Raw genomic sequence first — 23439 nt, 5'->3', positions numbered from 1 at the left:
ACTCTGCATTGAAAGCTCTGCTGTTTTTGTGCCACGTCAACCTTGTTTCCTATCAGAGTTTGCTTCAACATTTCTCTCATTTTACCACCACAGCTTTAAGCATTACTTAACAAAACACACAGTTTCATTGCTTCACGAATTCATGAATTCTCTTGTGTAGCATCATAGGATAACATATCATCCATCAAATACACACTTTAGAATCTCGCCGGAAGTAGTAGGTCATCCAGGTACTTCTTGATTATCGGTTTTTGAGTACTATGAATGCGGACGTACTATCTCGCATACTATTTTAATTTACTATGGAAGTATTCAAACTAAACATTTCGAGAGGTGTACTTTTGTACTTTTAGGCACTAATATGTACCCTTGGGGTGTTAATAAGGACCCTTTAAGTTTCAAATATTTACCTTTTGAATAGGTACCACTCCTGTGACAGCTCTTGTACCTTTACTTTAGAGTGTATGTAATGCAGTCTAAAATACCCCAGATGTAATCTGTACCAGACCAAACTATGCCTACACCTTTACACCTTTAGAGAATCCTCCCCTACTCCCTCCAGGACCCTACACTTAATTTTAAAGATGGCTGAAATGTCTCTTTCTGTTTTAGCACCCTGTCCTCCTCAGGCTGTAAATGTGGTGGTGAACTGCTCTGCTGGCTTTATGGCCATCTCATGGTCAGCCAATCCAGATGCACAATCTTTTCGCGTGAAGGCAGTAAGCAGTGAAGGAACGTTCCTGTCCTGTAATTCCACCAGCACCACCTGCTCAATCTTTGGCTTGCCATGCGGAGAGTCTTATTCTGTCACTGTGACATCGCTCAGAGGAGACTGTGAGAGCCAGCCCAGCACAGCTGTTAATGTCACCTCAGGTAACTACACACAAATACGAGAAATCTACTAAAGTTGGGTGTAGATGGCATAGCTTGTCACAGCTTTTCACATTACACTGGATTATGATTATTATCTTACACCCATGAGGAAGTTAACAGCTTGTATTTGCGTGTTTTAGCTCCTTGTGTGCCTCAAGGAGAGGCAGGAAACCTGGACTGCATTACCAACTCAGTCTGGGTGACATGGTTACAAGCAAAGGGAGCTTTGTCTTACTCTGTACTGGCTGTGGAAAAGCAAGGCGCTAACTCCAGCTGCTCAGCTACAACTCTGAACTGCAATGTTCCTGGCCTGCAATGTGGAGGAACGTACACCTTCTACGTCACTGCTCTGAATTCATTCTGTCAGAGCAGCCCTGGCACAAGCTTTCAGATTCAGACAGGTGCGAACACACTTAAATGAACCACCCATCAGTTAAACTCAGAGCTTTAAAGCCACCGGTCACTGATCCCTGTCATTTTTTTTTCCAGCTCCATGCTCTCTCACCTCCATCACTGCACACACTGACTGTTACAGTAGCCACATTACTGTTAGTTGGCAGCTGAATGACAGATCCTCATTGTATGTGGCCTCGGCTGAAGGAAATGACCATAGCATTTTGATGTGCAACAGCACAAGCACGTCCTGCGACCTCATTGGCGCCAGGTGTGGAATGCACTACACTATTATTGTCTCTGCGTCCTCCGACAAATGCAGCAGCTTGCGAAGCCCACCTTTCGAAATGAGCACAGGTACGCAACTCAGACCTGATGGCGTATGGGATTTCAGATCATTGTGATGCACCTATGGTAAAACCTCTTTGTGTAACTCTCTTGCAGCACCATGTGTTCCTCAGAATGTAGTACTTAATTCCATGTGCGACTCAAATGGCATGATGGCATCGTGGTCACCATCTCTGGTTGCACAGTCATACTTGCTCACGGCCAGCAGTAGTGACGGAGATGTGCTGACCTGCAAAAGCACCACAAACAACTGCACCCTGCCTCACCTGCACTGCGGACAGGTTTACAATGTCAGCATAACTGCTTCTAATAACAACTGCACCAGCCCGGCCAGTCAGCAGGTCAACTTCCATACTGGTAAGACCTCATACCGGTTAATTGGGTCTCCTGGAACAATTAAAAACTTAATTTTTGATTAATGTTAATTGTGATCAATGTTATTCTTGATCAAATAGGAAAGCTGTATGAGCCATTTACATATTGCATCGATTGATTGCTAAAATTCATTATTTTAAATGTAGATGTCTGGCAAATGCAACTAAATATAAAGGAAGTTGCACCCCATGCTTTCCACACGTTTTTAGATGTGGCATGCTAACAATGCCCCAGAATTAATGGGGGATACAGCAGATCCTGCTCTTTTTTCTTAACATATGGCTGATCTTGGAAAGAGGTAAAATTAAAAAGGAAATCGACAAAGAAAGCTATGTTTGTGTTCAGAATTACCATGGTTCATTGCTGCATGCCATCACGGTGTCATGATTCAGCTGTGTATTTGAAAATGAAGCTTCCTGTGTTGTCGTTCCCCTGGTTTGTTGTACAAGAAGGTGACGATTCTTTGTAAACCAATCAGAATTCAGCAGCAAGTCTGGCTCCACCCTTTTGCTACCATTCTGTTGTGCCAGTTACCTGAATGTGATATGGTATGGTTCACTATTTTGGTATTTCTGCCAGTGGAAACAAGCAACATTGTGGCAATCGCCTCACAGTAAAAAGGTCGCTGGTTCGAATCCTGCCTGGGCCAGCTGGCATTTCTGTGTGGAGTTAGCATGTTCTCCCTGTGTTCGCATGAGTTTGCTATGGGTGTTCCAGTTTCCCCCACAGTCCAAAGACATATGGTATAAGTCAATTGAGTAAACTAAATTGGCTGTAGTTAATGAATGTGTGTAAATGACTGAGTGTGTGGGTGTTTCCCAGCACCTTTCAGGTTGCAAATCAAAGGGAATTTGTCTTATAAAAGCATAATCCAGAGTGACATAAGCCAAAATGAGTGACAGTGGAAACAGAAATAAATGTGTACAGTACTACACTCTCAACACTGCACAGCGGAGTTGAGGATCCACGTGCAATAGGAGTAGTCGGGCAGGCAACGGTCAAACAGGTTGCAAACAGGAGCATAAAAGTAATTCAAGATCATAAACAAGCAAATGGTCAGTTCAGCCAGCAAATAACCAATAACGGGAAAACAAGGCAAGGATTAAAATGCAGAAACACTAGACAAGATTGACGCTTCGTAATGCTACAGGTCAACAACGAACAAGACTCAGCAAAGTGTGTGAGAAAGTGAGTGGTTTAAAAAGTCTAGATAATGAGCTTCAGCTGTGGCAGGAGTAATGACGGCAAAGAATTCTGGGAATTGTAGTTCATGTCAGTGGCTCATGTGTAGTTCTCTAGTCATTTGAAATGTATTGAAATGATCCTCTTGTTGGAAACGGCCCATATCTTTAGATTGAACTCTAACACGTCTTTCTCTTAGATTAAAACCCCTAAGGTTTCTTTCGTAATGCAATCCCACACAAAAGCATGCTAGGAACAACACATCCACCAACCAGATAGTTCATCAACAAAATTCATCCATGTTGCCCAGCACAATAATCAATTACATTTCTTTTTTCACAGATTTAAGTGGATGAGTATAATTATATTAAACATTTTTGTCATGATGAACAAGCAGCAAAATAATTGTGCGTCTTCATGTAAAATCTCCTACTGTATTTCTTCTTGTCTACTTAGTGCCTTGTGCGCCACCGAATTTGTCTGTGGCAGTGCAGTGCGACACCAGGACTGCCACGCTCTCCTGGGGAAAGAGCCAAGGCGCTCTACAGTACTTCTCATGGGCCAAAACCCTGGATGGGCACACAATTTGCTGCAACACCACTAACACTTCCTGTAGCATCTCCGGACTGACCTGTGGGACGCTCTACAACTTCACAGCGTTGTCTTCAGATGGAACCTGTAACAGCTCCCAGACTGCTCCGATCCAGAAGGGAGCAGGTATACAACTACAAATGCTTGATAACTTTACACAGGGCCAGTCCTAGACTTCTGGGGGGCCTAAGCAAAGCTTTGTGCATCCCAAAGTGGCTTATACTTGTCCATGTTTTAAAATGGATTGCACACTCAGAAACCAATTTTTCGGATTGGCTCAACAGTGCAGTAAACATTTTAAATAAGTGCATAAATTAAGCCCTGGTTTAGACTAATTTGGAGATTACATAGGAAAAGGGTACTAAATACCTGAAATGTATTTAGTTTGATAAAACATGAATGGAATCACAAGCAGAAGAACCAGAAGTGGTGTACTGTGGCATTAAAAAAGCTCTGCTGTTTTTGTGCCACGAACCTTGTTTCCTATCAGAGTTTGCTTCAACATTATGCTCATTTTACTACCACAGCTTTAAGCATTACTTAACTCAACACACCAGTTTCATTGCTTCACAAATTCATGAATTCTCTTGTGTAGCATCATAGGATAACATATCATTCCTCAAATACACACTTCAGAATCTCTTCAGAAGTAGTAGGTCATCCAGGTACTTCTTGCATATCGGTTTTTGAGTACTATGAATGCAGACGTACTATCTCGCGTACTATTTTTAATGTACTATATACTATGGAAGTATTCAATTTTGGATACACGATAGTCAACCTCTAGACATCACACTTGCAAGCAATGATCACCACATTCAGCGGCTGTTTGAACACATTTAACCACATCTGGATCAACATCTTCACACTCTGGAAGTGGTTAAAGTGGGCAAACTTAAAATGTTTCACAACTCATTCACATCTGTTCCTATCGTGGTCCACTTGTAATCACATTGATGAAAATGCATCTTAATACCAAGTGTAAACAAGTCCGTATTAATAATAACCCTGTTCTAATGTTTCCTGCAGTGCCATGTCCTCCGAGCAGCGTGAGAGTGAGGACTCATCTGATGGACAATGCCACTCTAATCAGGGTCGACTGGAAGTTTGTTGACTGTCCAAACGTTACATACCTTGTGCGAGTGACCGGCTACATCCAGCAAAACCCACAGACCAGCATGGACGTGTCCTCCTACTGGACAAATGTTAACTTCTTTGAGATTCCTGTACCCTGCAGCACTTCTTACAATGTGACAGTCTTTGCACAAAACTCAGCTGGGATCAGCTCAGCTTCTTACACTGTTACTGGAGTTACAGGTGCTTTTACATTTTAAATCAAAAAGGTTTTATTAAAATAATCTTTTAATAAGATATCAGTATGTCATGCCAAGCCATCAAATTAAGCTTCTAAATCTAGATATACTAGATAACAAAGCATCTTGTGTACTGAAATATTGCTATTAAATATTCTCTCTGCTGATCTATGACTCTGTTTTGTCTTGCAGCACCCTGTCTGACAATGAATGTCACTTTCTTGGCTAATAATTCGTCCACCACAGGTGATTCTTCCCTCCTGGCAAAAACCATAGCGCATAGAAACACTATTTAAAACTCTAATTTCACACGATAATTAAAAATGTTTTCCTTCAAGACACTTATTAAGTACACTTACAAATGTATAATGTTTTCTGACTGTATTGACTTATATTGACTCTATCTATCTATCTATCTATCTATCTATCTATCTATCTATCTATCTATCTGTCTGTCTGTCTGTCTGTCTGTCTGTCTGTCTGTCTGTCTGTCTGTCTGTCTGTCTGTCTGTCTGTCTGTCCGTCCGTCCGTCCGTCCGTCCGTCCGTCCGTCCGTCCGTCCGTCTACCTATCTACAGGTATCTATCTATCTATCTATCTATCTATCTATCTATCTATCTATCTATCTATCTATCTATCTATCTATCTATCTATCTATCTATCTATCTATCTATCTATCTATCTATCTGTCTGTCTGTCTGTCTGTCTGTCTGTCGTGTGTCTATCTGTCTGTCTGTCTGTCTGTAAAATCGGGGATGTACTGTACTGTGTATGTTTATTTAACCTTGAATGTGCAAAGCAAAACCTCTCTTATTGCATATCTTTTACAGGTCAAACCTTAATCCGGCGAAGAAGACATCTACAACTTGCACGAATGAATGCAGAACTGATTGGTGAGATCTACAAACTACAGATTCCTTCAGAGATTGCTGCACGATAATTAAGAGCTGTTTAAATCTGATATTTATCCATGATTTAAAGACATGACCACCCATTTATTTATGTTTTATAAATGTTATTAATCACCCAATCATGTTGCTTCAATCCACTGATATCTTTATTCACCTTCAGAACACAAATGAAAATATTTTAGATGAAATCTGAGAGCTCCCTCATCCTCCACAGCAGCAGTCCTGAAATGCTTAAAGTCCAGAAAAGGAACCAAAAACATTACATGTGACTTAGAGGTTCAACTGTAATAGGTTGCTTGCACATGACATGATTGCTGTAAGAAGTGATTCTTTTATATAGAAATCACTAGCAGAACTTCAAAATATTTGTGTAATTTATGATTAATGTCAAACCGAGAAATGATGAAGAACTTATATATGGATCCATAAGATATTGCTTATATAGAGGAAAATTTGAAGAAACTGAAAACTGAGCAAAAGCTGGCTTGAAGCAGTTTCTCATACTTGTGTATATATACAAACTTTCATTTTGACTGATTAATTGTTTGAGAGCACTAATAAAGAGTATTATTAGCAATATATGAAGAGTTCAGATGCAAAAGCCACTAAATGCCACATACGCCAATAATGAGATGATGACACTAGCTATGTTTCCATCCAAAAATGCAAATAAACTTTATGCACAAAACTGGATTATCGCATAAAAGTTGTGCGAATGAAGCATCGTTTCCATCCAACGAGTCAAAGCGAACGAAATCGTCACTTCCTGATTAACTGGCGCCAAATATCAACAGTAAATACTGCATTTGCTGCAGTAGGAGAAGCTGCATCAATCTTTTCTAAATGGATGCACCCTAGGAGACAATCCTGACAAGCAGTGAGCCTGCAGCAGCGTTTGAAGGTGTCAGACGCGGAGCACAGGCGCTCTTGATTCTGGAGGTCATTAATAATATAATAACACAAATACTGAAATGGTAAGGCGCTTTATAATGACCAAAACAACATTTCAGATGTTTTATAATGTGCTCAGCCTGACGTTTTATCCATTCACACACATTTTAAGCATCCCATGATCTCTTTCAACAAAATCACATGACCTTTTTTAATGCGCATGCTGGAGTTTGTGCGGTAAAAGTGTTTCCATCGCAGTTTATGCCCATCTTTTCTTATCGAATAAAAAGTTTATCCTACCCAGTTAGGCGCATACGTTTTTAATTCACATTTTCAAAATTTATGCGCATCATGGCGCTTCCATCAACTGTTTTTTTATGCGCATTTGCAAAATGCACACAAAATAGGTGGATGGAAACATAGCTATTGAGTGAATGCTTTGGGCATGTAAAACATGTTCAACAAATAGATTTGCTTCAAATCATCTAAATCCCAGGGTCAGCTCATTCAGAAGTAAGTTTGTTGGCAAAAGCCACTAAACGCCACTTGCCTTTGACAGTAAAAGCTGCGATATCCCGAGAACCAATCAGAAGAGCCGAATCAAATCATATGTTTTCAATGTAGCAGCGCGCAGATACGCCGGCTTTTATAAGGAGACTGTTTTTTCCACTATCAGGGGTTGCCACAGTGGAGTAACCCACCAATTTATCCAGCATATGTTTTACGCAGCGTATGGCCTTTCAGCCACAACCCATTACTGGGAAACACCCATACACTCCCGCATTCACACACATACACTACAGCCAATTTAGCTCATTCAGTTCACTTATACTGGCGAGGCAGTGGCGCAGTAGGTAGTGCTGTCGCCTCACAGCAAGAAGGTCGCTGGGTCGCTGGTTCGAACCTGTGTGGAGTTTGCATGTTCTCCCTGCCTTTGCGTGGGTTTCCTCCAGGTGCTCCGGTTTCCCCAACAGTCCAAAGACATGCGGTACAGGTGAATTGGGTGTCCGTAGTGTATGAGTGTGTGTGTGTGAATGTGTGTGTGGATGTTTCCCAGAGATGGGTTGCGGCTGGAAGGGCATCCACTGCGAAAAAAAAAAAAAAACTTACTGGATAAGTTGGCGGTTCATTCCGCTGTGGCGACCCCGGATTAATAAAGGGACTAAGCCGACAAGAAAATGAATGAATGAGTTCACTTATACCGCATGTCTTTAGACTGTGGGGGACCCAGAGGAAACCCACGCGAACAGGGGGAGAACATGCAAACTCTATACAGAGATGCTAACTGGTCCAACCGGGATTTGAACCAGCGACCTTCCTTCTGTGAGGCGACAGTGCTAACCACTGCTTAATTTGTGAATTGCGAGGTCCTGGAACAGATCGGGGTAACAGATCCAGCATGTTACCTAAGGATGTAGAGGTGTCGCGCACGAAATTGGAGAGCATGGGGGGGGGGGTGTATTGTGTCGGACGTAAGTGAAATGCGAGATGGTGGGGCGTTGGATAGCAGAGGGGGGTCGCGGACGAAAGTTAAGAGGGTTGGGGAGTCACGGAAGAAAGTGCAAGTGAACAGCTGACGGAGGAGGAGGGCGGTTGAAGAGGGGGATTGGTAAAAAGAGGTACCGGATCAGATTTCAGAGGTTTCGGATCCGGCTTGTTCCAGCACAAATTAAGCCCGGGTGCTAACCACTGAGCTACCGTGCTGCGCAAAACACAGTATCAGAAACCAAAACTTTCTAAAAACTTCTGCCAGGGTGGAGATTTTTCAAATCTCCAGGTACAGTGTGGACCAGGTGTGGGCAAACTCGGTCCTGGAGGGCCGGTGTCCTGCACAGTTTAGCTCCAACTCTAATCAAACACACCTGCTTGTAGATTTCTAGTGATCTTGAAGACACTGATTAGCATGTTCAGGTATGTTTGACTAATGTTGGAACAAAACTCTGCAGGGACACCGGCCCTCGAGGATCAAGTTTGCCCATCCCTGGTGTGGACACTACAACCGGAGTTTTCCCCTCATGACATCAGCGAGTGCGCTGTTTTCTCCTTTCTGATTTGTCAACAAATTCGATTCAGCATCCCTGGACTCTTGCAGTCTACGGAGGATCTCAGCTTTCATTATAAATATATTCAGTTGTGTTCTGAAGATGATTCTCAAAGGTCTCAATGCATTGGAACAAACACAGAATTACAGAATCACAGAATTACAATTGGTCTACTTTCTGTCCTCTGCAGACACACTGCCGGCGCCCGAACTGAAGGGTGTCCATGTGGCGGGACAGTCCCTGCATGTGGAGTGGTCTCAGATCTCAGGAGCTGAGTCCTACATCCTCATCGTCACAGAAGACACCCCGTCTCCACCCGCAGAGAAGATCCTGTCCATCTACAAGACTGAGACCGCTACTGTGACTGACCTGAAACCGGCATCACTGTACTGCGTCAGCGTGTCTGCCAAAGATGGAGCAATCCAGAGCGAATATTCCAGACCCGTGTGTGTCTTCACTGAGGCCTGCGGGGTCAACTGTACAGCAACGTAGATACAAGGACAACAACACAAATGCACATTCTTCTGTGAACTAGCATATGCGCTATCTTATGTTGCATGCTAAAAACAACAAAATCAAACTGTGCTGTCAGTGAACAATATTACTTAAATTCTTGACTGATTATGTCCTTTACAATGAACCCAATCATAATCAAATGAATGATTGAAGTTTTTAGTTTAATAATAATCATTTATGCTGATTGAAAAAGAATATGTGATGTGTCTTAAAATTGAAATTACGTTGATTGTCCATAGAAATCTGCTGTAATGACTTTTTTTAAATGAAGGTTTTGTATTTATCTTCAGAAGTCCATTTCTGTAACTAGATCTTTAGGTGATTCAATCAAGAATGTTTATTTAGCTAGATCAAATAAATGGTTAATTTATCAAATTTATTTTTAAACCATATATTGTATTTTCTATCTGAGGTATACTATGTAACATTATTATAAATCTGCAATTAATCTTTTTATGCATAAAGTCATATGAAAAATTAAAGTCTGTGAATGAAGAAACGTTTCAAATGATGAGTCAAGAAATTAATGAATAATTTGCATTTTTATCTTTGGTTATTTGAATTTTTATTAATCCTCCAGCATAATTCAAAGTGCAATCTTTCAAAAATCATATTGCATGATTTTTTTAAATCAACAATTGGATAATAAATGTATTTTAAATAAAAATATATTTTTATTAAATAAATGTCAACAATTATATAGAACACTTATTTTTATACTGTGATAAAATCAGACCAGTTGTTTTAATCACCTGTGGTAAAATTACTAATTTATATATTTTTTTGTTATTTGCATATCTGTTTTTATGTTCTCCATTCTTGATCGAAAAACAACAGGTTCTCGACAACAAGATGGATGTCTGGTTTCTGAAGAAAACCAGAGTATTTTTACAAGACCAAGTAATAATACAGAAATTCGTACCTACCTGTTACTTTTAAATCATTCATGTTACTCACACACACAGCTATTTTTATTGAGGCGTAATAATGTTTATATACCATATTTTTATATATACACTCAGCGGCCACTTTATTAGGTACACCTTGCGAGAACCATGTTAATCTTTAATTAACACTGTAAATGCCTTAATCCTTCATGGCATAAATTCAACAAGATACTGGAAATATTCCTCAGAGGTTTTGCTCCATATTGACATAGCATCGCTGAGTTGCTGCAGATTTGTCGGCTGCACATGCATGACGCAAATCTCCCGTTCCACCACATCATAAAGGTGCTCTATTGGATTGAGATCTGGTGACTGTGGAGGCCATTTGAGTACAGTGAACTCATTGTCATGTTCAAGAAACCAGTCTGAGATGATTGAGCTTTATGACATGCTGCGTTATCCTGCTGGAAGTAGCCATTAGAAGATGGAGACACTGTGCTCATAAAGGGATGGACATGGTCAGCAGCAATACTCAGATAGGCTGTGGTGTGACACGATACTCAGTTGATACTAATGGACCCAAAGTGTGCCAAGAAAATCTCCCCCACACCATTACACCACCACCACCAGCCTGAACTGTTGATACAAGGCAGGATGGCTCCATGCTTTCATGTTGGTGATGCCAAATTCTGACCTGACCATCTGAATGTGTCAGCAGAAATGGAGACTCATCAGAGCAGCAACGTTTCTCCAATCTTCTGTTGTCCAGTTTTGTTGAGCCTGTGTGAATTGTAGCCTCAGTTTCCTGTTCTTAGAAAAAGTAACTTTTCAACTCCCTAAAAATACAGAAAATTTGTATTTTTGTTACAAAGTGCACACATTTATAAATATTAAAACTTAATCAACAAAATAAATAGATTAATGACAAAAACTCCCACAAATTATGTTTTCAAAATGCAAATTGAAATGAGAGTCCAAAATCAAACCAAAGGTGCTTCAGGGCAGGGGTAGGTAATGTGTCGGTGCTCTTTGGGTAAGGGATTAATAAAGATAAACAGCGAAATCATAAGTCCAGTGCACTCAAAAAGTAAGTGAAACAATTCAAAAGCCTCTATTAACCTGGCTATTCTATAAAACAGCACCCACGCCTTAAAGTGCCAGACCTTTTCTTTGATGCATATAGAATCGTCATATCATAACTTTTTGACATAACTATCGTGCAAAAAGAGGTAGGGTACAGTTTTCAGTAGCCAATGCAAATATTTATTTTTATTTATTTTTTATTGAATGCTTGAAAAACATTAACAACAAATGCCATCAATAAAACAACAACAATCCAGGGGTTTTCAGTCATTTAGTCCAAGATAGGTGCTAAATCCTTCATTAAGGTCCTTGTTTGTATTGCTTTTAAGTTTGTTAATCCCTCAATGGACTCAACGTACATTTTCATTTCAAGCAGTGGTAATAAAAATAACAACAACAACAACAACAACATCAACAACAACAACAACAATAATAATAATAACGTTTAGGATTCACTAAGCAAAAATAACAGTTATTAATATCATTCTTAAGCCTTTTAAGATTACAGTGTCTGGATAGCATCTATGAATTAGTTTAAAGGTAACTTTGTTTCTTATAAAAAAAAAAATTGTGGTGTAATAACCAAACTTTTTTCCAGGAAATATCACTCACAAAAACATTCCAATATGACATTACATAAGGCACAGTAACAGAATCTTCCTGAAACAGGGCTCTTGTTTTCTTTTTGCATTTTGATTAAAGAAAGACACTGTTAGATAAAAAAGACACTTTTTAACAATAAATGTTTTCCAACGTTCCCCTGAATAGTAGCCTATAAATAATATCCGAGCAAAAATGGAAATCAGCGTCATGACGGTTGTATTTTTTATTTTGCGTAATGACGTCATCGAGGCGCGTCCCGGCCGGATTGAGTATTTTTGGACAGGGCAAACGGTGATGATTGTGTATATTACACTACAGCAGTGTTTTAAAGTGTCCCGTTTGACCATAAAACCGGACAAGTGAAGAAAAAGGCGAGCGGGTAACGCGGGGAGTCAGTTGACACAGTCTGTGGGTGAGTGAGGAGTTTGTTTATGTTGACTCCAGGCAGAAAGTTGAGCTAGCTAACAGGCTAACCTCAACACAAAGCAATAAAGTAGAACAAAGTTAAACGTCAACAAAATAAAGATGCAAACAATACTACCGCAGACCCGAGGAGGCTTCATAACTTCATTCTGTACCGTTTAAAGTGTCCTGAAGTTTGAAGTGTTGTAAAGTTTTCAGTTTGTCTAACTTACCAACTTATCGCTTTGTAAACATTAAAAGCAGCGCGTTTTGAGAAACTTTAACTATAAGTGTCTTGAAATCTTAAAAGTCGTCTCTTTTTTAATATATGATTCGATGTCGTGTAATTGCTAAAATACTTGGAGGACATCAGCAACACGAGTTAACTGGGCCAGTTTTGTTTATGCTAACTAGAACTTTGCTGGATAAGATCAAGTCAGCATTAAGATTGGCGTAAATTTGGTTTTATATTTGCACATTCAGACTTTCACTTTAATATAATTTCAGAGAAGTTTTCTTTGCAAATTGTCAATAGGAATATCATAATAACAGTCAATGACAAAAACAAGCTGAGGTTAAAATAAACCCGACTAACCCTTATAAACCAAGACCAGTCAGTAAGTTTGTTTAACTTTCGTTACTTATTACTTAGTTCATTAACTTATTTGCTGCAAATAGACCAGGGGTGCCTAAACTTTTTTTGCACGAAGGGCCAAAAACCATAGAGGTATAATTGGCTTTATATTTGGATATTCAGACATTTTCCTTAATAATATAATTTCATTAAAGTAGCAAATTCTAAATAGGTAAATCATATTAGCAGCCAATGACCATCAAAGTACAACACTGTTAACAGTGAATTAGATCGTGTTAATGTTGTTTTGAAGTCCTACATGCATGCTAATTCCAATCGAATATTCAAAGTAACATGGTAAACAATTAAATAAACTTCTATTAAATAAATAAACTTCTCAATGAACGAATGTGTGAATATAAAACCAACTTTACCTCAATCCAAAAACTAAATATCTATATATTTATATATTTATATATATATATATATATATATATATATATATATATATATATATATATATATATATATATATATATATATATATTTATATGTATATATATATATATATATATATATATATATATATATATATATATATATATATATATATATACATACACCAAACTATTTTATATTAAAGTTGCCATGGGTAATTTTCTAATTTATTTCCTAATATTTAAAAATAAACGGAAAACATTACTTTGAATCATATTACCTAATGTAGTATAATAATAATAATAATAATAATAATTATTATTATTATTATAACTATTGCAATAAAAAACAATTGAATTAAAATTGTAATGACAATCTCTAAACCATCCCTATCCTACTCCCTTCTCAGATCGTATGGTGGGCAAAATCAATTGAGGTGAAGTTGGTTTTATATTGTGATTTTTCAGACATTCTCATTAATAATATAATTTCAGAAAAGTATTATTTGCAAATTCTAAATAGGGAAATCATATTAGCAGCAAATGACCATCAAAGTACAACATTGTTCACAGCCTTTATATAATTAAAGTATAATTCAATTATTCTTTGCTAATGCTAAATAAGGAAACCATATTAGCAGCAAATGACTATCAAAGTACAACATTGTTCACAGTCAGTTTGATAGTGTTAATGTTGTTTACAAGTCATCCTTGCATGCTAATTCGGATAGAATATTTAAAGTAATTTTATTTAATATTTGCTTATTTGTTAAGTATAACTAGTTATTGAGGTAAAGTTGGTTTTATATTCACAAATTCAAACTTTGGTGTTCAAAAAAAATAGTAAAGCAGAACATAAAAAGTTTAATAAATATTAATTATAATGGAGTACTGTTATGAGCACAACTTGTGACACAGTTCCTTTATTGTTTACCATGCTACTTTGAATATTCGGTCTGAAGTCGAATTTAAGAATTACTTCAAAAAAACATAAACACACTTTAATTGACTGTCAACAATGTTCTACTTTGGTAGTCATTTGCTGCTAATATTTATAATTTAAAATTAATACTTTTCTGAAATTATATTAAGAAGGTGAATGTCAGAACGTGCAAATATAAACAACTTTGTATTTACTGTCAGTTAGAGCTGCACGATTCTGGCTAAAATGAGAATCGCGATTTTTTTTTTTTTTTTTGCTTAAAATAAAGATCACGATTCTCTCACGATTCTGTAGATATTGAATTATTATTTTTTTCTCAAACATATGGTAAAACAACAATAATATTATGTGTAGCTCTACTGGCTTTTATAAATAATTTTATTCTACTAATAATAATTCTGATGTTGAATTAATATGTTTGAGATATATGCTTGCGATCTGTCATTGACAACATTATAAGACAATCTTTTTCACTGGTAAAATCATTTGTCATTATCAGATTATATTCAACAATATACAGGCTAGAGTAGTTATACTGACACTGTAAACAATTATTTTCATGCACAACACTGTTCGCTATGAAAGAAAAAACATATCAAATGCTTGTCATAATCATAGCCTAACTCTAAAATGCGATATCATTTAAATGACGTGCACACTTTCAGTTTCATTTTGACTGCTAGTGCTGTTCATACTTCACACGCGGCTCCCAAACGATCACTCTGTGCCACAAACTGATTATTATTTACAACTGTATTACCTGTTACTCGCAACACAGGGCTCGAAATTAACTTTTTTACTTGGTAGCACCGGTGCTCCCAACTTCAAAAATTTAGGAGCACCAGAAAAAATTTAGGAGCACCCACCAAAAATGAATGAGCACCGCTTTAAATTGTATTTTAAGGGACTTATTGTATTTTAAAACAACATCAATTAGGACTAACAAAAACCAGAAACAACTATAACTAATGCTGAGATTACATTGATATTTGTGTGCAATAATTCCAAAATGTGTATGTCTAATAATTCTAGAATATTAATGATGATGAAAATGACAATAATAGTAACAATGAATTACATTTCTCATCATCATGCTGCTTTGAATGTGCTTGAATGCAAGTTATCTGCTATAAAAAGTCTGTTACTTTATGAAAAATAAATGTATAGTTTGCATTAAACAAAAATGAAGCATTGCAGTAAGAAATATTTATTTTGTACTGCTAAACAGCATATATATGCATGTCAGTTTAATAAATAATATTTCTGCTGCAAAACAAACAAAAGATTATCATAAAATATTAAATTCAAGGCTGAAAGCTGCAAAACAGTCATCAGTAACTAAATAAAAAAAATATATACACCTCAAGAAAGAATAGGCAAAAGAAAGTAAGTAAAGTCTCACTTCTTACTCTTTAAAAGTTTTGGTTTCAGTTTATGTCAATTTAAATGTTCCGTCTGAGCTGATTTTCATTTTTCTGTGTTAGTGGAAAAGCAGGCGAGTCAGCCGACCCAATTTATGAGCAGGTTGAGCACCGGCGCAATACCGCTGTTTGTTATGAGACGCAGTTTCAGTGTAAACTTAGTAAAGGCGAGCTTCTTTGGCGATGATACAGTATTAGATTTGACTTTTAGCGGACATTTGCGCTGAACACGCAGTGAATGCAACGCATCGAGATTCGGCCACCTTCTCCGAAAAGCACATACTCGATTGATCTCAGCTGGCGGATCAATATTCACCACGTGTCATGATCGCTCTCATCTGCGCCTCAACTTTAGGTGGGGTTTGCACTTTGCAAACCTGTGTGCTTTAAGTTTTCACACTTTAGCCGTTTGCATTTCCCGTGGACATAAAAGCTCCCTCCCTGTCATCTAACAGTGGAAAGCCTTGAGTGATTGACAGCTAATATGAACCAATATAGCGGCAGGGAAGAGCGATTCAGCACGTTTTTAAAAAAAATCCAAACAGGTTGCACTAATGCGCCCAAATATATTATGAGGTCGCAATTTCGAGCCCTGCAACATATGCAGGTTCTGTTCACTAAAGAAGATGCACGCGCGTCTATCAAGTAGCGTGCGCACCCGCCCTCTCGGTCAGCAGCTTACGTCACATGTAATTTCCCGGCCGCGAATACATCATTATATGAAGACAGAAATTACATTTTGGGGATGAATTATACCTTATAAATACATTACGTGACTCATTCAACATCATTGAATGTTGATGTGAGGTGTCAATGTCACTGAGCAACGTATGTGAAGCAATAAAAAGACTGATCTTGAAAATATGATTGGCAGAATCGTAGAAATGCTGGATTAAGATCGTCTAGGGGGTCAAATCGAGATCGCGATCTTTTTACGATTAATTGTGCAGCTCTACTGTCAGTGTACTTATTGTACAGCCTAAATGTTTGAAAATCAAATCTCAGCTTTGCTCTCGTATTGTTTTGCAGGGATTCAGACTCCCGCTCTTTCGCATCTCGCTGCTGTCATCTCTAATAATGGAGGAGCCCCATTCTCACTGCATGTCCTGCATAAACAGGCGATGCATGCTCAAACCTGAACCCGGCACGTCCTGTGACCTCATCAGCTGCTCTTTTGTTTGTGGCGCCATCTTCCACAGCTGCAAGGCTACTGAACACAAGCTGCTATGCCCGCTGGAAAGGGTGCCTTGTCTTAACCAGAGCATTGGCTGCCCTTTTACCCTTGCCCGTGGCCAGATGGCAGAGCACCTTGAGGTGTGTCCTGCAGGTGTGGTGTGCTGCTCTATGGAGTGGAATAGGTGGCCAGTGAACGACAAGGATTATCGTTCGTACGAGCGACTGAGTCAAGAAGCAGATGAGGTGGAGCAGCTGGACATGGCGCTCGCCCTTCAGGACCAGCGCACCATGTTGGCATCTCTCAAACTCGTGTCTCTGGCTCCCACTAGCGGTCCAGAGAAAAACACTGGACAAACCGAAAAGCCTGGTCAAGTCTCAACTGCGGAATCTCCAAGTGCGCAGGTGGAAACTGTTGAGATGGAGCACGCAGCAGGCTGCTCTAAAGACAAGATATCTAATGGGATTAATGGTCTAAAGGAAGAGCATTACGGAGAGCTTTACCAAACCACGGTAGAGACAACCAAAAGCCTGACTGCAGCTCTGAACGTCCTGATCCACCTCAATTCTACAGATACAGACTGCACAGCTAATAATGTGTCAGCTGCACTTCCAGAGCGCAATGGGGAACTACATGAGAGGGTGAGAACTACAGAAGACTCAAAAATAGCCAGCGGAGTCAATGGTCTAAAGGAGGAGCTACAGCCTCAACAGCACCACAAACTCATGGAGCTCGGCAGGAGCTTGGCATCTGCCCTCGGTGCACTGGGAGATGCGGTTAAAGGCACTGAGCCTGTTAGCGGCTCGATAGTTATTGAGAACGGTGAGCTCATCCCGTCAGAAACCTTGGAGGCTGTGGATGTTGAAATGGTTGAATCTGGGGCTGTTGGGGGATTGGATGGTGGAGAGACCGCTTTAGATGTTCTTGCTCATGCGGCAGCAGATGAGTGTTGCCCAGACATGTTAGTGGACCTAGATAGGCAAGGTTTCTGCAATGGCTCTCATAGTATGGTAGATCACCTAATGGATTCTACTACAAATCACAATCAAATCCCAGAGTCCCGAGGCTCTTGGGAGATTGTTGGCCCTTTAGTTCCCCATAGACCTGAGATCAGACATGACCAACATGCTTTCTTGATCCAGGAGGCCTCTGGATCACAAGCCCCATTGCTTCAGCAGCCTGTACACGCTCAGACTCTGACGGTCCAGAGAGACGTTGAGCTGCCTTCAATGGCATTAGACTTTGAGGATCGGGCTTTTGAGAGGAAACTCCAAAACCTGCAGTTTCTGCGCAGTTTTATGCCACTTGCTCTTAATGGACGAAAGAGCTCTTTTACCGAATCGTTCCCCTATAGAAATCCACGCTGCAAAATGGAGGACAAAGCTGTGGATACGTCAGATTTAGATCAGGAGCCGGTGGATGACCCTATGGGACTTGGAGAAATTGACTTCACGGCAGCCGCACTTCTATTCTGCCTTGAGGAGTCGCCGAGAGCTCGGAGGATATCCGACACGGTTTACGCATTCGGGGGAACGCGTGTTGATTTCGGCACCCAGACGTTTAGTTTTCCTGCTGCCATCTTGGCAACGAGTACGATGGTTGGAGAGGTCGCGTCCGCATCCGCTTGCGATCGAGCTGCACCACGCCTTTCGCAACCAAGTCCGTTTTGCACACTTCGCCTTGATCTGACTCTGGAGCAGCTCGTGCCTCGTCCAAGCTGGGCTCCACGTGAGGGCTCGATGTTTACCTTCGAATGCGGACAACTCTTCCGCCGAGAAGAGTTCCTCTCGCATTTCCATAACGTTCACGGAGATATCCACTCTGGACTCAACGGCTGGATGGAGCACCGCTGCCCGTTAGCGTATTACGGCTGCACGTTCTCCCAGCGCAGATTCTGCCCATCCACACAAGGGTCGAAGATTGTTCATGACCGCCACCTCAGGTCATTCGGGGTGCAGCCTGTCTTGGATCCTGTGACAGAACCCAAGTGTGATCACCTTAGTGGATTGCCGTTTGAAGTACTTCAACACGTAGCCCGGTTCCTGGATGGCTTTAGCCTGTGCCAGCTGTCGATGGTGTCTCGAACAATGAGGGACGTTTGTGCCAGTCTGCTGCAGAGCCGGGGCATGGTGGTGGTGCAGTGGGAAAAGAAGCAGTGCTTGGATGGTAGACGAACCTGGCAGATCAAGGACAAGGTACAGTATGTCTGAATTAAGGGAGGGCGGTGTGACTGAAATTCTGTATCATGTATTTCATGGCAACAATATGCATGTAAACAATAGTTATTTAAATATGCAAATCAACAAATTCCCTGAATAAAGAAAAAGGGTTTTAATAAATAAACTTAAATACTTCAGAAATCATTAGGATTTTTTTATTTTTATTTTTTCACATCATGAATATGAATGAGATGTTATGCTTGTATCATTAAATACATATCATTTTCTCAGTAATGTCAATTTAAATGCAAAGGTGACATTGTTTGAGATGTCTTTGATGACAACTTGATCTAAATACATCATAACCTCTCGATGTAATGACATCTTGGCAAAATAACTTGTCATAAATTGTCAGAACATTGTCGTACAACATAACTTGTCATACATCTGTCATAAACATGATTGTCATGAGGCCATAATAACTGTCATGAATTTTATAACGGCATCATGAATATTTTTATTGACTATAATTACAGTGATACATTGTAATTAATTGTCATTAAATATGAATGACGCTGTTATAAAATGGGCACTTTTACCGAGTTATTTTAATGACAAATTCAGTTTGTTCGTCTGAAAAAAGTGCATAGAACAATATTAATTACACATATATATTAGCCTTGGACAAATATGTTTATGACAGATGTATGACAAGTTATGTTGTCAGACAATGTTCTGACAATTTACGACAAGTTATGTTGCCGAGATGTCATTATTTACATAGATTATTTGATGTCTGGGTAATTTAATGTTGTCATGACAAAGCCATGATGTATTTGTTTGCCTAGTTGTCATAAAGGCATGCGATTTGCCTTTAAATTGACATTACTCAGTGAATAACATTTACGAAATGAAATAAATTTGTTGTCATGATCATGCATAACTTTATATACATGATGTCATGCCATAATTATAAAGGTTTCATGACAGTCTTATGAACACCCCTTCAACTAAAATGTTACCAAAGATTTTTTTCTCTTTAGCCAAGTGTCTACCATATTATCAAGTCTCCACCATCTTTTCTATTTGATGAAATGTTGCCTAGTAAGGCTTTGTTTTTAAAATAACGAAATTGGCTTGGCTGTACCGCTCATACAACTTGCAGTATAATAATTAATACTTAATAATAATAATAAAGAATTGTGATTAAAATCTTGATTTTACTGAAAAAAAAAAACTGACATGATGTTGTCACCACATCTCCCTTTCCTAGTTTGCACATATTCTTCTGACTGTACCTCTTTGTTAAGCTCAGTGGAAGAAACAGTCTGAGCAGGTAACACATTTTATCATAGAACCATTATTAAAGGTCCCGTGATCCCGTAAAAGCATTTTTTAAAATTTTATATTTGAAGTAATCTCAACTAAAATGAAGAGAGGGTGGGACATATAGCAGCCCCTCCCCTTTTTGAAAAACTTGCCAGCAGCATTTAGTTTTTCTCACAGCTCTGCCAGTGAGAGAGGTCAAGCTCAAGTGCATCAAATAAGAAGAAGAGGGTGGGGCATGTCAGAAACTAGAGGGTAATTGATTGGTCTGAAAATTTGGTGAGAAACTGAAATATTTGAGTTGACGTTAAAAAAAATTGTTAATCTATTTAATAAATTTAGCACATTTTAGCTCTTAAGTGGCTATTTAAAATACTTTGAATGTTTTATATTTTGTTACAGACATACAGTGTCATCCTGCAACTGTTCTGCAGTATATGAAATGTCTCAAGCACTGTTTTTAACTGTCCAAAATGGAAAAAAAATGTTTTTACTCTCTGATGGTCAAAACAAGTTAAAAAAATGTATATGTTATATGTGCATTAAAAAATCATTCAGGAAAAAGTGTTTTATGTAAATTCAGACCACGAGTCCACATATATGGACAACATTTTTCTCTAAAAGTACATCATATCAAAAGATTTTTATTTTAATTAGTTTCCAATAAGCCCAAATAGCAAAGAGAAATAAAAAATGTATGTAAAAAAACACCCAGGGCCTTAAGAGGTTTTAAACATGACTTTTGTAGCACACTTGCTTATAGACTTTCTCAGGGCCGGAGTGGGACTCCTTTTCAGCCCTGGAGTTTCAAGGCTCAGACCGGCCCACCTCAGTTCACGACTGACGATATTAAAATAAGGTCATTTCCAATTCAGTTTCTAATTACACTATCACGTCTTTTTTGGAGAAAACAGCTGCTTTAGAACTGCAAATGTTCAACAACCCTAACAGAATTATATGTCTTAACAATAAAAAAATAAATAAAAAAAAACATACTCAGACGAGGATCAAACCCGGGTCAGCGGCGTCGTAATTTAACGTGCTAACCACTGGACCACAACAGTTGAATATTGAGAGGTGACTCATCTGACTTATATCATCATTAACCTGCAGGCTGGTTATATATAAAAAGAGCAGAGCTGCGGTAAAATAATGAATAAGAAGACTGTGGTCAAGTAAATAAATAAATAAATTAAAAAAGTGTGACTGCTGAGAGCAACAGATTCTGGAGCTAGGGACACCGGCCCTCGCGGCCAAAAAATGGACCGGCCTACCGGGAATTCTCCCGGTCCTCCCGATTAGCCAATCCGGGCCTGGACTTTCTTAAAACTAACGTACTGATGCTAACATGTAAAAAACATTGTTTTAATTTTACTGGAACTGTAAGTATCTGTGTAAGAAACTGTTTGGTTTTTCCGCAGGTTTGGCGTTTCAGTACAGCCTTCAGCCCGGTTAACAGGTGGGAGTTTGCTGACATCTCTAGCATGGCGGACCACCTGAAACGCTGCCCATACAATGAAGTCCTCCGACAAGTGGAGGCCGTCCCGCTGCCCTGCATGTGCACGACCCGAGAGCTAACACGGGACGGCAGATCACTGCGGTCTGTTCTCAAACCAGTGTCATAACACAACGCAAACTGAAACGCTACAGTATCTTCCATCTACAAAACACTATCACTTTGTAAATAAAAGGAAACAAAGTATTTTTTTTTCTGTTGATGTGATGTTAAGATTATTTTTTTATTAATATACCGAGGATTAATTTAGTCTGAGGGCGTTTGATGCAATACTTCATCTACTAAAATGAAATGGTTTGGCTTCCTCTGCACACACACACACACATTTGCTTCTTATCAAGACGAAAACTGGTGTTCTGGAGAAACGAAGTTTCATTTAGAGCAATGGTCTCAAACTCAATTCCTGGAGGGCCACAGCTCTGCATAGTTTAGTTCCAACCATCTCCAATGAACACCTGCTCAATAGTCTGTAGTGGTATTGAACGCCTTGGTTAGTTGGATCAGCTGTGTTTGATAAGGGTTGTAGTGGAACCGTGCAGAGCTGCGGCCCTCCAGGAATCCAGTTTGAGACCTCTGATTTAGAAGGATTATATGATCTCTGTAACGCTTGTGAAACAGTGACTAAAGTCTTTGTTTGTCTCTGAATGGATTTTGCTTTTGCTCCGTTTTATGCAGACATTGCATTGCATGTTTGTTTCTATCAGATCCAGGAACAGTTGTCATGCTTCAGACTTGAAGGGCTTGGATTTATATCAAGAATAAAAGAACACACCACCTAAAAAGTGGGCTCGTTTCATAGCTTAGCTAGAGGTAAACAGTTGAGTTTTATCATTTTTTAATCCATTCAGCTGATTTCTGGGTCTGGGGGGAGCACTTTTAGCTTAGCTTAGCATAAATCATTGAATCAGATTAGACCATTAGCATCTCTCACGCAAATGACCAAAGGGTATTGATAATTTTCCTTTTTAAAGCTTGAATCTTCTCTAGTTAAATCATGTACTCAGACTGACGGATGGCTTGGAACTATGCTCTCATTCTGGTATGATAATCAATGAATTTTGTTTCCAAACCATGATTTGAGCTAGTGCAATTATTTTGTGGAGCACCTAAAACTTTTGCAACCACAGAGAACTTTGTGAGATACAATTCAGAATGAGTTTTAGTCGGTCTTAGTACACTACTTACAGAAAGTCATGCTTTAAATAAGAACATATTCGAAATTCTTTGCTCATTTTTGTGCAAGATGCTAATGGTCTAATCTGATACAATGATTTATGCGAAGCTAAGCTAAAATTGATTGATTTAATATTTTTAGTTTAAAAATTGTTGTACAAATGAATCTACTAGACAGCAAATTATATCCTTATAGGTTTTGAATGCTAATGGTCTAATCTGATTCAATGAATTATGCTAGGCTAAGCTAAAAGTGATTGATTATTGAAAAAAAAAACATATTTAATATTTTTAGTTAAAAAAATT

At 38.9% G+C, this 23439-nt stretch overlaps 2 protein-coding genes across 3 annotated transcripts in view; both read left to right on the top strand.

The window, feature by feature from the left end:
- fndc7b (fibronectin type III domain containing 7b) overlaps nt 1–9934 on the top strand; it is a 59707-nt gene extending 49773 nt beyond the window's left edge. For both annotated transcript variants that reach the window (XM_002665313.8, XM_073939657.1), the window contains 9 exons: nt 613–873; nt 1014–1274; nt 1363–1623; nt 1711–1971; nt 3628–3888; nt 4792–5079; nt 5268–5321; nt 5906–5968; nt 9110–9934. In XM_002665313.8, coding sequence (XP_002665359.4) covers nt 613–873; nt 1014–1274; nt 1363–1623; nt 1711–1971; nt 3628–3888; nt 4792–5079; nt 5268–5321; nt 5906–5968; nt 9110–9411 — 2012 coding nt within the window. In that variant the 3' untranslated portion in view covers nt 9412–9934. The remainder of the gene's footprint in view (nt 1–612; nt 874–1013; nt 1275–1362; nt 1624–1710; nt 1972–3627; nt 3889–4791; nt 5080–5267; nt 5322–5905; nt 5969–9109) is intronic.
- A 2374-nt stretch (nt 9935–12308) lies between these two features.
- fbxo30b (F-box protein 30b) lies at nt 12309–22146 on the top strand. The gene is given in 3 exon segments (NM_200432.1): nt 12309–12420; nt 16815–19154; nt 21866–22146. Coding segments are annotated over 2 exon segments (2496 nt in total). The 5' UTR covers nt 12309–12420; nt 16815–16862; the 3' UTR covers nt 22070–22146.
- Nucleotides 22147–23439: the final 1293 nt, after the last annotated feature.

This window comes from Danio rerio, chromosome 23, assembly GCF_049306965.1.
Source record: "Danio rerio strain Tuebingen ecotype United States chromosome 23, GRCz12tu, whole genome shotgun sequence".
In the NCBI taxonomy this organism is placed as follows: domain Eukaryota; kingdom Metazoa; phylum Chordata; class Actinopteri; order Cypriniformes; family Danionidae; genus Danio; species Danio rerio.
This window is presented reverse-complemented; position numbering and strand designations above follow the sequence as displayed.